We start from the raw sequence: 14,409 nt of genomic DNA on the forward strand, positions 1-14,409 counted from the left end.
GGTTAGAGAAATATATAAAACATGCAATACAATATTAAAATGTGTTGGTTTAAAAATCGCTTCAAACTTGAAGACCACAGGCTATTTAAAGTAGGCGATATTAAATGAATTACAGAATCAATCAATACGATTTACAGTATGCTTAGGTATCAACAATGACTAGTGGTGGATTTTTAACATTATACTGTACTTTTAATACATTGAAAGTGTATGAAAATAGATAAATCAGTGTTTATTGAACAAATATGCCATGATTTGTTAATCCATGCTGATAAAGCGTGTTTACAATCATTTGTTTGAAATCGAGGATTTAGGCCTGTTTAATTCATATTAACTGTTAAACATTTTACTGTCACAACCAGGTCAATATGTGTTTCATGAATTGGCCAAACATTCTCCCTACTCCCACTAAAACCATGTTATTTTTGCGTTAATGAAGATGTTTACAGTAATTTAATTGTAATGAACTTTTAATGAAATAACAATTAATTTAGCAATTTGATATAGGCTAAGATCAAAGTCATAAATGCAACATGCTACAATTTCATATAAGTTCATATAAGGAAATCAGTCAATATAAATAAATACATTAGGCCCTAATCTATGGATTTCACATGACTGGGCATAGGCCCACCCACTGGGGAGCCAGGTCCAGCCAATCAGAATGAGTTTTTCCCCACAAAGGGGCTGTATCATCAGCCATCCGGGTGGCTGATCTCAGACAATCCCACAGGTGAAGAAGTCAGATGTGGAGGTCCTGGGCTGGCGTGGTTACAGGTGGTCTGCGGTTGTGAGGCCTATTGGACATACTGCCAAATTCTCTAAAACAACATTGGAGGTAGCTTATTGTTGATACATTTACATGCAATTATCTGGCAATAGCGCTAGTGGACATTAATGCAGTCAGCATGCCAATTACAAACTCCATCAACTTGATACATCTGAGGTATTTTGTAGTGTGATAAAATCGCTCATTTTAGAGTGGCTCTGTATTGTCCCCAGGACAAGGTGCACCGGTGTAATGATCATGCTGTTTAATCAGCTTCTTGAAATTGTCACGCCCTGGTCTAAGTATTTTGTGTTTTTCTTCATGTATTGGGTCAGGCCAGGGTGTGGCATGGGGTTTTTGTATTGTGGTGTGTTTTGTCTTGGGGTTCTGGTGTGTATGTATTGGGATTGTAGCTAGTGGGGTTATCTAGCAAAGTCTATGGCTGTCTGGAGTGGTTCTCAATCAGAGGCAGGTGTTTATCGTTGTCTCTGATTGGGAACCATATTTAGGCAGCCATATTCTTTGAGCTTGTCGTGGGTGATTGTCCTTAGTGTCTTTGTTCCTGTCGCTGTGTTAGTTGACAAGTATAGGGTGTTTCGGTTTTCGTTACGTTTATTGTTTTTGTAGTGTTTGTGTTATTTCGTGTTTTACGTTTGTTTGATTAAACATGGATCGCAATCTACATGCTGCGTTTTCGTCCGACTCTCCTTCACCACTAGAAAGCCGTAACAGAATCACCCACCACCAACGGACCAAGCAGCGTGTCAACAGGCAGGAGCAGCCGAAAGAGGAGAGGCAACAAAGGCAGCAACAGCGGCGCAATGAGGATTGGACATGGGACGATATATTGGATGGCAAGGGTTGCTACACATGGGAGGAGATCCTGGCGGGAAGGGATCGCCTTCCATGGGAACAGGTGGAGGCACTTAGGAGAGCAGAGGCAGCCGGAGAGAGGAGCCGGCGATACGAGGGAACACGGTTGGCAAGGAAGCCCCGGAGTCAGCCCCAAAAATTGATTGGGGGGGGGCTCACAGGGAGTATTGCTACGCCAGGTAGGAGACCTGCGCAAACTCCCTGTGCTTACCGGGGGGCTAGAGAGACCGGGCAGGCACCGTGTTATGTAGTGGTGCGCACGGTGTCCCCAGTGCGGGTGCATAGCCCGGTGCGGTATATTCCAGCTCCTCGTATCGGCCGGGCTAGAGTGGGCATCGAGCCAGGTAAGGTTGGGCAGGCTCGGTGCTCAAGAGCTCCAGTGCGCCTGCACGGTCCGGTCTATCCAGTACCACCTCCACACCCCAGCCCTCCGGTAGCAGCTCCCCGCACCAGGCTTCCTGTGCGTGTCCTCGTGCCAGTACCACCAGTACCAGCACCACGCATCAGGCCTACAGTGCGCCTCGCCTCTCCTGAGCTGCCGGAGTCTCCCGCCTGTTCAGCGCAGCCAGAGCCTTTCTCCTCTCCTGCGCTGCCGGAGTCTCCCGCCTGTTCAGCGCAGCCAGAGCTGCCAGCCTGCATGGAGCAGCCAGAGCTGTCAGTCTGCATGGAGCAGCCAGAGCTGTCAGTCTGCATGGAGCAGCCAGTCTGTAAGGAGCTGCCAGTCTGCAAGGAGCTGCCAGTCTGCACGGAGCCGCCAGAGCTGCCAGTCTGTAAGAAGCCGCCAGAGCTGTCAGCCTACATGGAGCAGCCAGAGACGCCAATCAGCGTGGAGCAGCCAGAGCCGCCAGTCAGCATGGAGCAGCCAGATCTTTCAGTCTGCCAGGATCCGCCAGTCAGCCAGACTCTTCCAGATCTGCCAGTCAGCCAGACTCTTCCAGATCCGCCAGTCAGCCTGACTCTTCCAGATCCGCCAGTCAGCCAGACTCTTCCAGATCTGCCAGTCAACCAGACTCTTCCAGATCTGCCAGTCAACCAGACTCTTCCAGATCTGCCAGTCAACCAGACTCTTCCAGATCTGCCAGTCAGCCGGGATCTGCCAGTCGGCCGGGATCTGCCAGTCGGCCGGGATCTGCCAGTCAGCCAGGATCTGCCAGTCGGCCAGGATCTGCCAGTCGGCCAGGATCCGCCAGATCCGCCAGTCAGCCAGGATCTGCCAGTCAGCCAGGATCTGCCAGTCAGCCAGGATCTGCTGAAACCACCAGCCAGCCAGGATCTGGTAGATCTACCTACCTGCCTGAGCTTCCTCTCACTCCTGAGCTTCCTCTCACTCCTGAGCTTCCTCTCACTCCTGAGCTTTCTCTCACTCCCGAGCTTTCTCTCACTCCCGAGCTTTCTCTCACTCCCGAGCTTTCTCTCACTCCCGAGCTTTCTCTCACTCCCGAGCTTTCTCTCACTCCCGAGCTTTCTCTCACTCCCGAGCTTCCCCTCAGTCCCGAGCTGTCCTTCAGTCCCGATCTGCTCCTCAGTCCAGTGGGGTCCTGGGTGAGGACTACTAGGCCATGGTCGGCGGCGAGGGTGGACTATCCAGGGACGCGAGGAGAGGGGACTAACCCTCTGTTCCCCAGTGGGGAACAGAGGGTTAAATAATGAACAGGTAATTGTGGGATTGAAATCAGGTGTGTACAAAAAAGTCAAAACAAATGGAAAATGAAAAGTGGATTGGCGGTGGCTAGAAGGCCGGTGACGTCGACTAACGAACGCCGCCCGAACAAGGAGTGGGACCAACTTCGGGGAAAGTCGTGACACAGTGACAACCATAAGGGTGAGTGTTATATACTGTTATAACTCTAAAGCACACTATTATCATGGATATAAATCAAATTTCAAATCAAATTTATTTATATAGCCCTTCGTACATCAGCTGATATCTCAAAGTGCTGTACAGAAACCCAGCCTAAAACCCCAAACAGCAAGTAATGCAGGTGTAGAAGCACGGTGGCTAGGAAAAACTCCCTAGAAAGGCCAATACCTAGGAAGAAACCTAGAGAGGAACCAGGCTATGTGGGGTGGCCAGTCCTCTTCTGGCTGTGCCGGGTGGAGATTATAACAGAACATGGCCAAGATGTTCAAATGTTCATAAATGACCAGCATGGTCGAATAATAATAAGGCAGAACAGTTGAAACTGGAGCAGCAGCACAGTCAGGTGGAAGTTGAAACTGGAGCAGCAGCATGGCCAGGTGGACTGGGGACAGCAAGGAGTCATCATGTCAGGTAGTCCTGGGGCATGGTCCTAGGGCTCAGGTCCTCCGAGAGAGAGAAAGAAAGAGAGAAGGAGAGAATTAGAGAACGCACACTTAGATTCACACAGGACACCGAATAGGACAGGAGAAGTACTCCAGATATAACAAACTGACCCCAGCCCCCCGACACATAAACTACTGCAGCATAAATACTGGAGGCTGAGACAGGAGGGGTCAGGAGACACTGTAAGAAATTGATACCCCCATACAATCCAATGAGACATTTTGACAAAACTGGTTTTATTTCACACTGCTTTTTACATGCTTGTCTTCTTCATTGGTCCTTTCTCGATGAGCTGGTTTCCTGTAAAAGGTTGCTATGTCAGCAGCATCAATATCAACAGTGGACAAAAAGATTAATGTTGGTGTTTATCACTAATGTCTAATGTAGGAAAAAGGACACAATTGTATAATGACTGAATAGTGTTCTGGTGCAACTGTGATGCCCTTTTGAATGTTGTCAACGATTGGGTGCAGAGATGTAGCGGAGTCAGGCGCAGGACACAGGTTTTGAGCAACACAACGGAGTTTACTCAAAAAGTCAGGCAAAAATTCCAAATAGGAACATACATACAAACTAGCACATACAACAACCACTAAAGACACCAACAATCACAGACAGAACAGAAATGTATGCCAGAGAGTTAAATAAGGAACATGATATGGGAATTGAAACCAGGTGTGTGTAATACAGACAAAACAAAACGAAACTGAAACATGGATCGGTGGTGACTAGAAAGCCGATGACGTCGACCGCCGAACATCACCCGAACAAGGAGAAGGGCCGACTTAGGTGGAAGTCGTGACAGTACCCCCCCTTTGACGCGCGGTACCAGCCGCGCGCTGACACCGGCCTCGGGGACGATCCAGAGGACTGGACGCAGGGCAATCCGGGTGGAGACGGTGAAACTCCTGTAGCGATGAAGGATCTAGGATGTCCTCCACCGGTACCCAGCATGTCTCCTCCGGGCCGTACCCCTCCCACTCCACGAGGTAATGAAGGCCCCTCGCCCGACGCCTTGAGTCCATTATGGCTAATAAGGTATATGCTGGGACAGCCTCGATGTCCAGAGGGGGTGGAGGAACCTTCAGCATCTCAGACTGCTGGAGCGGACCAGCCACCACCGGCCTGAGGAGAGACACATGGAATGATAACAAACCTTGTTCAGTCTCCTCAGGACTTTAAATGGCCCCACAAACCGCCGACCCAGCTTCCGGCAGGGCAGGTGAAGGGGCAGGTTTCGGGTCGAGAGCCAGACCCGGTGCATACACCGGGGCCTCACTGCGGTGGCGGTCAGCACTCACCTTTTGCCTCCTGGCGGCCCGTTGTAGCCGCACATGGGCAGCGTGGGCAGCATGTCTCCTCTGAGTGCCGAAACCATTCAACCACAGCAGGAGCCTCAATCTGGCTCTGATGCCATGGTGCCAGGACCTGGCAATAGGACCGCAGAAACCTACCCACATCATGGTTGACTCTTTCCACCTGCCCGTTACTCTCGGAGTGGAAACCTGAGGTAAGGCTGACCGAGACCCCCAGGCATTCCATAAACGCCCCCCAGACTCTAGACGTGAATTGGGGACCCCGATCAGAAACTATATCCTCAGGCATCCCGTAGTGCCGGAATAGGTGGGTGAACAGGGCCTCCGCAGTTTGTAGAGCCGTAGGGAGACCGGGCAAAGAAAGGAGACGGTAGGACTTAGAAAATCGATCCACAACGACCAGGATTGTGATGTTACCCCGCTACGGGGGAAGATCTGTCACGAAATCCACCGATAGGTGTGACCACGGTCGTTGTGGAACGGAAAGGGGTTGTAATTTCCCCCTGGGCAGATGTTTAGGTGCCTTGCACTGTGCGCATACCGAACAGAAGGAAACATAAACCCTCACGTCCTTAGCTAAAGTGTGCCACCAGTACTTCCGAGCAAGGCAGCGAACCCTCCGAGCGATGCCATGATGACCAGAGGAGGGTGACGTGTGAGCACAACAGATCAAACGATCGCGGACATCAAACGTAACATCCAGACGCCCAGCTGGACACTCAGGGGGAGTGGGCTCTACACGTGAAAACCGCTCGATGTCCGCGTCCACCTCCCGTACCACCGGTGCCACCAGGCGAGAAGCTGGAATTATGGGAGTGGGATCCGTGGACCGCTCCTCTGTATCATACATCTGGGACAGTGCATCTGCCTTAACGTTCTGGGAACCTGGTTTGTAGGAAAGGGTGAAAACAAAACGGGTGAAAGACATTGCCCACCTTGCCTGGCGAGCGTTCAGTCTCCTCGCTGCTAAAATGTACTCCAGTGCGGTGGTCAGTCCAAATGAGAAAAGGGTGTCTAGCCCTCTCAAGCCAATGTCTCCACGCTTTCAGAGCCTTGACAACAGCCAATAGCTCCCGGTCCCCCACATCATAGTTTCGCTCCGCCAGGCTGAACTTCTTAGAAAATAATGCACAGGGGCGGAGCTTTAGTGGCGTACGCTAAGGAGGGATCAGGATGAGCCAGCACGGGAGCCGAGGTAAACAGAGCCTTCAGGTGACCAAAAGCCCTGTCCGCCCCAGCTATCCACTGCAGTCACACCGGTCCCCCCTTCAGCAGTGAGGTAATTGGAGCCGCTACCTGACCAAAACCCCGGATAAATCTCAGGTAATAGTTGGCAAACCCTAAAAACCGCTGCACCTCCTTTACCGTGGTTGGAGTCGGCCAATTACAAACGGCTGAAATGCGGTCATTCTCCATCTCTACCCCTGACACTGAAAAACGGTACCCTAGGAAGGAGATGAACTGTTGGAAGAACAGACATTTCTCAGCCTTGACGTACAGGTCATGTTCCAACAGTCGACCAAGCACCCTGCGTACCAGGGACACATGCTCGGCGCGTGTAGCGGAGTATATTAGAATGTCATCTATATACACCACTACACCCTGCCCGTGCAGGTCCCTGAAAATCTCATCTACAAAGGATTGTAAGACTGATGAAGCATTCATTAACTCGTACGGCATGAAGAGGTACTCATAATGCCCAGAAGTGGTGCTGAATGCTGTTTTCCAGTCATCTCCCGCCTGGATACGCACCAGGTTGTAAGCGCTCCTGAGGTCCAATTTTCTGAAGAAGCGCCGCCCCGTCACTCGGTCATACTGGCTATGAGCGGTAGCGGGTAACTGTATTTTACCGTGATCTTATTTAAACTTTGATAATCAATACACGGGCGCAAACCTCCATCCTTCTTCTTCACAAAAAAGAAACTCAAGGAGACAGGTGAGATGGAAGGTTGAATGTATCCCTGTCTCAGAGATTTGGTGACATATGTCTCCATAGCCACCATATCCTCCTGTGACAGAGGATAATTTTTTTACAGAAGGCGAGTGCCAAATCGGCATATTCGGGGGGAATGTGCATGGTGGAAACCTGGTTTGGACTTTCCACCATAGTGGCACCTAAGGAAACACCTATACACCTCCCTGAACACTGACAGGACCATCCCTTGAGAGCCTTCTGTTGCCACGAAATAATAGGATCATGAGAGGCCAACCAGGGAAGACCAAACACAACAGGAAACGCAGGAGAGTCGATCAGGAAGAGTCTAACTCTCTCCTCGTGACCCCCTTGCGTTCTCATAGCAATGGGCGCTGTGACCTCCCCAATTAGCCCCGACCCCAAAGGGCGAATAACTAAGGCATGTACAGGGAAGGGAACATCAACAGGAACAATAGGAATCCCTGATCTATGTGCCAAGGAGCGGTCAATAAAGTTCCCAGCTGCACCTGAATCTACTAGCACCTTATGCTGGGAATGTGGGGAGGACTCAGGAAATTCTATAGGTAACCACATGTGTGCAACAGGGGGCTCTGGGTGAGTTGTGTGCCTACTCACCTGGGATGACCCACCAGTGCTCCGCCTGCTACCTCGACCTCCTGGAGAACCACCCCAGCACCGACCAGCAGTGTGCCCTCTGCGGCCACAGCTGGTGCAGGGAATGGTCCCCCCTCCGGTCCCCCTCATAGCAGCCCCTCCAAACTCCATCGGTGTTGAATCTAAGGTGCTGGGAAATGGAATGGGCAGACCTCGATCCAGACATCCGTGGGAGGCCAACAGGTTATCCAGCCGGATAGACAAGTCCACCAGCTGGTCCAGGTTGAGAGTGGTGTCACTGCAGGCTAGCTCCCTACGAACGCCCTCTCGTAAACTACACCTATAGTGGTCGATCAGGGCCCGCTCATTCCATCCCGCACCAGCTGCCAGAGTTCTGAAGTCCAGTGCGAACTCTTGAGCGCTCCTCATCTCCTGTCTCAGATGGAACAATCTCTCTCCCGCCGCTCTGCCTTCAGGTGGATGATCAAAAACTGCCAGGAAGCGGAGGGAGAAGTCCTCATAGTCATCCAGAGTCGGGCCTTCCCTTCCACAGATGGAAGCGGCGGGAGAAGTCCTCGTAGTCATCCAGAATCGGACCTTCCCTTCCCCAGATGGTAGCGGCGGGAGAAGTCCTCGTAATCATCCATAGTCGGGCCTTCCCTACCCCAGATGGCGTTGGCCCACTCCAGGGCTTTTCCAGTCAGGCAGGAGATGAGGGCGCTCACTCTCTCGCGTCCCGAAGGGGCCGGCTGAACAGCTGCCAGGTAGAGCTCCAGCTGGAGTAGGAACCCCTGCCACCCGGCAGCTGTTCCGTCATACCCTCCCGGGAGCGAGAGCCGAATCTCACTGGGTCCTGACGACGGAGGGGTGGACATCGGTGTAGGTTGAGGTGCGGGCAGAGGTGGTGATGTAGGATTGACAGGAAAGTCTCCTCTCTCCCATCTGTCCATTGTTTGCAGCACGCAATCCATGGCTGTCCCTAGACTGTGTAACATGGTCGCGTGCTGCTGGACGCGCTCCTCTACTGGGAGAGAAGGGCTGGCTGCACCTGCTGACTCCATTTGAACGGTCTGTGATTCTGTCAGCGATTGGGTGCAGAGATGTAGCGGAGTCAGGCGCTGGACACAGGTTTTGAGCAACACAACGGAGTTTACTCAAAAAATCGGGCAAAAATTTCAGAGAGGCCACTGTGGTGCCATCTTGGGTCAGAATGACCCCTCTCGCCTCACCATTGTCCTTCACATAATGGTGGATGGTTTGTCGAATAAGCCAAAGAGAGTGGTGTTGAACATGGAGGTGTGGGTGTGGCTGATGTTGTTGGAGGCCCCTAGGAAGTGCAGGGTGAATGGGTCCTGTTGATGAATAGGTATATGAGAAACGAGACCAAGTCGAGACGCTGAACAAGGCGGATACGGTATAGTAAAGGCCGTTTATTCAAGCGTAATGATATCTGGCAATTACGTGCACGGCTCCGTTTCGTCAAGTTCTCAAGCGAACCATTGGAAAAAGAAAGAGGCCGGTCACAATCGTACAGTTCATTTTATACATTGAAATGACGTAGGTAGATTCTGGTAGTCCTGGCTCCCGGTAGGTTGTTCGTAGATGATAGACAGTCTCCTCCAGCCTGGTGTCAGTATCCCATTGGTTCTCGACAGAGTTCTTTGTCTTTGGAGCCCATCCAGAAGGGGAGGAGCTGCGTGTGTGTAAGTGTGTGCGTTCCTGTCTTGGCAAGTCTGTGTGTCTTTTCAGTGAGTGTGTGTGTGAGAGATATTCTGTCTGGGCCCTACCATGTTTTACTGTGAAAATACGTTGCTATGTGTTGTCTCAGTTATAGCAATGCAATAGCAGTAAGCTGGTCATTTGCATAGGAAATAGCACTTCATTACAGTCCTCATGTCTTGCCGTCCTGCGTATCCAGCTCATTTGAGACATCTGATCTGATGCTATCTTAACAATGGGAAGCTGAGACATTTCACAACTCTGTCTAGGGGCCTGTCTCATTCAACAGCTCTATCATCTATTGGGATCAAACTTGAAATTCATACATTAACGACAACAAGATGTAGAATATTTATTGAATGGCATTTAATAGAACATCATCACCATCTGTGGGTCATCTGACACAGATACATGTGGTTGTTTGTGTTTAGTGGCTGTTGGGCTCAGTTTCCTGTCTAAACCAACGGCACTTCCTGTCAGCCAAACAGGTTTGAAAGACTCTAAACCACTTCCTATGTTGATGCTGCACAGTTGTGACACATGCACCTGTTAAATACTTCAATCTCACACACTGGTCAATGTGTGTTTCATGAGATTGTGAGTTTGAATTGGACCGACAGCCAAGAAATCTGATCCAACACCATTGGATAGGTGAAAACAGGTTTCCACAATACAGTTCTCTCTGATCAGTGCCAGACCAGAGAACCATTTTCAAAGTACTCTCCTTTGAGTTGTGGAGCCTCCTTTGAAATGTCTCCTTATGCAACCGAAAACTGACTTAGAAGACATACTAGCAACTTCCAATAGCTTTGTCAAAGCCCCACCACAACAACCATCATTTATCTAAACCTTTACTCAGAAACACTGGAGGGCACTATTACACCAATACAACTGAACATACTGTAACAACTATTTTAAATCCCTGCGTTGGTTGCCTATAGTTTTATAATTGATTTTTAAGCACTACGTGGCCCTGCACCTGAGTACATGTCTGACATGCATTTAAGATACTGTATCTGCCCGGTCGATCCCTCAGATCCTCTGGCACGGTTCTTTTAGTTGTTCCAAAGGTGAGAACCAAAACGTGTGGTGAGGCTGCCTTCAGCCACTATGGTCCTGGCCTTTGGAACAGCCTGCCGGAGGATCTGAAGGCCTCAAACTGTTGTAATTTTGAAGAGCTACTTATTAGCCGTGCTTTTGCTTAGTCCTACTATCTATTTTACTCCCATTGTATTATCTTATTTATTTTCATTTATTTTAGTGCATTAGTCTCATGTCCACTGTGATTGTTTTACTATTTTCATTTCTCATTTTTATATTTCTAACCTTTTATTTCTATGCATTTTGAAATGCATCATCTGTAAGAAATGTGCTCTGCAAATAAAGTTGTGATTTGGTTTTGATTGGGAAAATAGCCCACAGTAGAGCCATTCAACCACAAACTTACATTAATATGCAAAGTATCTCAAATGATTTCGTACATATTTGCTAGTGTGTAATGCAGTAATACTGTGATTAATGCATACTTAAGCACTTCTAAAACAGCTTAATTGTCTGGATAGTTAATTAGTAAGTGTTCTTTAAAGCATTCTTCATACTATAGTAAGTCATATGAAAAACACTCATGAAAACAGGTTTTTTGTTGTGGTTCAGATCCCCTTTATTTGTATAATTAAAAAGAGCCAGTTGGAAGGAAAGGTGGAGATGGCGGAGAAAGTGTAGCCCGGAGTTGTGTGTGCTTGAGTCACTCCTCTTTTGGGAGGCTGTTGGTGCATGTGAAGAACTTCCACACACGTCGGAAGAATCGAGGAACGCCATTTTTCTTCTGCTTCTTTGTGTCCCTGCGCACCACTTCCACTGCGTTCGACACCTCGGGCACTCCGCTGCACACCTCAGGAAGGCTCTCGTTGGATGCAAAATAGGACTAAACAGACCATGCAGAGCAGTGCAAGAGTAAGAACAACACATATGTCCTTTAGCTGTTTCACAAAACATACCACAGACATCCAAAGTCAAAGATTATAGTAGCTAATTTATAATATTGTCCAGTTTCAGACAACCCTGATGCACCCCACTTAGGACAGTTGACCTTTCAATCACGAAACAGGCTTCTTGTTCCTTACCTTTGGGAGTCTTGCAATCATATCGTTGAAGTCTTTGGTCAGCTGATCTTCCCAGCCCTCCTTCAGCCACCCTTTGGATTTCACCACCTTGCTGAGGACATTTTCAGTGTCCCGAAGTTCTTCAGCAGCCTCTGTCTTTGTATCACTGGACACCTCTTCCACTGGGTTTGACACCTCAGGGACTCTACTGCACACCTCAGGACCTCCACTGCACACCTCAGGACCTCCGCTGCACACCTCAGGATCTCCGCTGCACACCTCAGGACATCTGCTGCACACCTCAGGACATCTGCTGCACACCTCAGGACCTCTGCTGCACACCTCAGGACCGCTGCACAGCTCAGCCTCTCCATTGCACACCTCAGCATGGCTCTCGGTGGATAGCTGCACCACCTTTCTCAGGACATTTCCAGTGTCCAGAAGGTCTACAGCAGCTTCAGTCGTCATTGTGTCACTGGACACATCTCCCACTGCATTTGACACATCAGGCACTCCACTGCACACATTTGGACCTCTGAGACACATCTCAGGAAGGCTCTCAGTGGATCCGAAATAGGACTAAGCAGACAATGCAGAACAATTAAATAGTAAGAACAAAACTGATATCTGTCCTTTTTCACAAAACATACCACAGACATCCAAAGTCAAAGATTATAGCAGCTTATTTGTATAATTGTCCCGCTTGAGACATCTCTGATACACCCAATTTGCAAAGACACTTGACCTTTCATATTCCTGAAACAGGCTTCTTGTTCCTTACCTTTGGTAGTTCCGTAATCATATCATAGATTGTTGGGGTTAGCTGATCTTTGCAGCTCTCCTTCAGACACCCTTTGGGCTTCACCACCTTGCTGAGGACATTTCCATCTCCAGCAGCGTCTTTCTCCACACTGACCAGGGCTAGCGAGTCATCCTGAAAGTCCACCACATTGTTATTCGGAGACTCCTCTGAAGACTCCTCATTGGTGTTGTCAATGTCAGCAGCCCCAGCGACACTGGACGGGCACTTGGTCTTTGGACTTTTCTCTTCAATTAGAGTTTCCTTTGAAGAGGTCTCAGAATGTCCATACAGCTCAGTGAGCTGTAAATGGACAGAGACATACATAACTATCCTATAGCTACTTCACAAATACAACAAACCAAAGGCATCCAAAGTTGATTGGAACATTGACCAACTTTAAACACCATATTATACACAGAATTGACAAAGATGCTTGACATTTTAAGAAACAATATTGGCATTGCAGATGGCTCTTATGTCTTACCTCAGTGGCCTGGCATGTCTCATCCTTTAGGTGCAAGAAGTTCAACTTCCAACACTCCTCTTTCAGAAGCTGGATGGCTTTGTTGGGCGCCGTGTCCACGGTGAAATCAGATATCCTTAATTCATCCTGAACTCTCTGGCAACTGACCAGGAGAACTCTCTCTGTCTCCTGTAATTCCAGGCCCCTCTTTGCATCCCAAGTCTATGTAACAACATAATATGTAATTAACAGACTGTTGATGTATCGGGTGAGACTGGACACTGGTCCATCATTGAAATGATGGGAGAAATTATTAATTTGAACTGATAGCTGCTGTTTTTCTCTTTTGGTCCAAAAATGAGCTTGCTGATATCTTAAGGGCTTTACAGTGGGTGTACTGTTTGCTCTACATAGTCCTCACCAATTCAGCTACACAGACCTTCCTCCATCTCTTCCATGTCTCTGTCTCACGCCTTCATGTGAATATGGAAATGTATCAGACTATGTCTGTCTACACTATCTATCAAACTATTGCTGTCGTCTAATATATTTTGATACATTAGTGTTATCATTTACACTTGTCTAATGATGTGATAAACTCAAGTTACCTAAATGAAGTATAACGTTTCGTACAATTCAAAAATAGTCTGAGAACACTGCACTCACTCCAAGAAGACTCTTTTCCCTGCCAGGAGCCAGGCCTTCATTGGTCTCAGAGGGAGGTCCAGCGGGAGTCTTCCCTGGGCTTTCAGTGTACGGAATTGCCTCTTGAGCATTTTCTGCAATAGAGCCTTCAATTAGTGACTTAACCATTTAGAATGTGGCAAGCAGAGAGTGATATGAATTGGTTCATGGCACAAACTAACTGCTCCTCCATGGAGAGTGATGAGCCCTTTTTTGATGATTTGTTTTTGTTGACCAAAGCTCTGCAGAAAGAGCGAGGGTTACTGAGCACAGAACCCAAAACCAGATGTCTACAGCAGTACATCTGTATTTTTCAAATTAATGCTGGAAAAAGTTATCTAAATGGGAATAATATACATTATACTTTACAAAGAACAACAACATGCAATATAAACAATAAAAGTGCAGATTAGATTAATGAGACCTTAATTATGATGAGGACGCAAGTCATTTTAGATGATCGATAAATTGGTTGTATATAGCTAACAGATTCGATATGATCCAAGTAACGTGTTTTTCGAAAATGTCGAATGCGTACAACATCGGTCCTTCTCATTATGGGAAAACCTACTTACCTTACTGAGAACAGGAAAAAATATGCGATTTTTTGATTGACTTGAATGAAGAATTCGCGTTTGCTATCGATAAACTGTCGGCTGGTTGTGATTGTGAATAAATTAACCTCTGAGTAATACACATAGAATTCAAATGTATGTTAATTGGACATTGTGACGAGCATGGAATTCTAATATAGATTCTATTTCTATGGTGACACGTTCCTTATTGCGCACAACGTCGTACATTTCTAAGCACATTTATTTATCCTGTTGTATCATTTGCCTCTGG

At 48.2% G+C, this 14,409-nt stretch overlaps 1 protein-coding gene across 1 annotated transcript; it reads right to left on the reverse strand.

Annotated features, from left to right (window-relative positions):
* Positions 1 to 11,161: 11,161 nt before the first annotated feature.
* Positions 11,162 to 14,409, reverse strand: LOC116374799 (uncharacterized). The gene is made up of 7 exons (XM_031829627.1): positions 14,139 to 14,409; positions 13,546 to 13,658; positions 13,301 to 13,352; positions 12,901 to 13,101; positions 12,396 to 12,716; positions 11,636 to 12,193; positions 11,162 to 11,436 (listed from the first exon to the last, which is right to left on the reverse strand). The coding sequence occupies exons 2-7, from the start codon at positions 13,653 to 13,655 to the stop codon at positions 11,257 to 11,259; spliced, it is 1,422 nt and encodes a 473-aa protein (XP_031685487.1). The 5' UTR covers positions 13,656 to 13,658; positions 14,139 to 14,409; the 3' UTR covers positions 11,162 to 11,256.

This window comes from Oncorhynchus kisutch, linkage group LG1 (assembly GCF_002021735.2).
Source record: "Oncorhynchus kisutch isolate 150728-3 linkage group LG1, Okis_V2, whole genome shotgun sequence".
NCBI classification, from domain to species: Eukaryota; Metazoa; Chordata; class Actinopteri; order Salmoniformes; family Salmonidae; genus Oncorhynchus; species Oncorhynchus kisutch.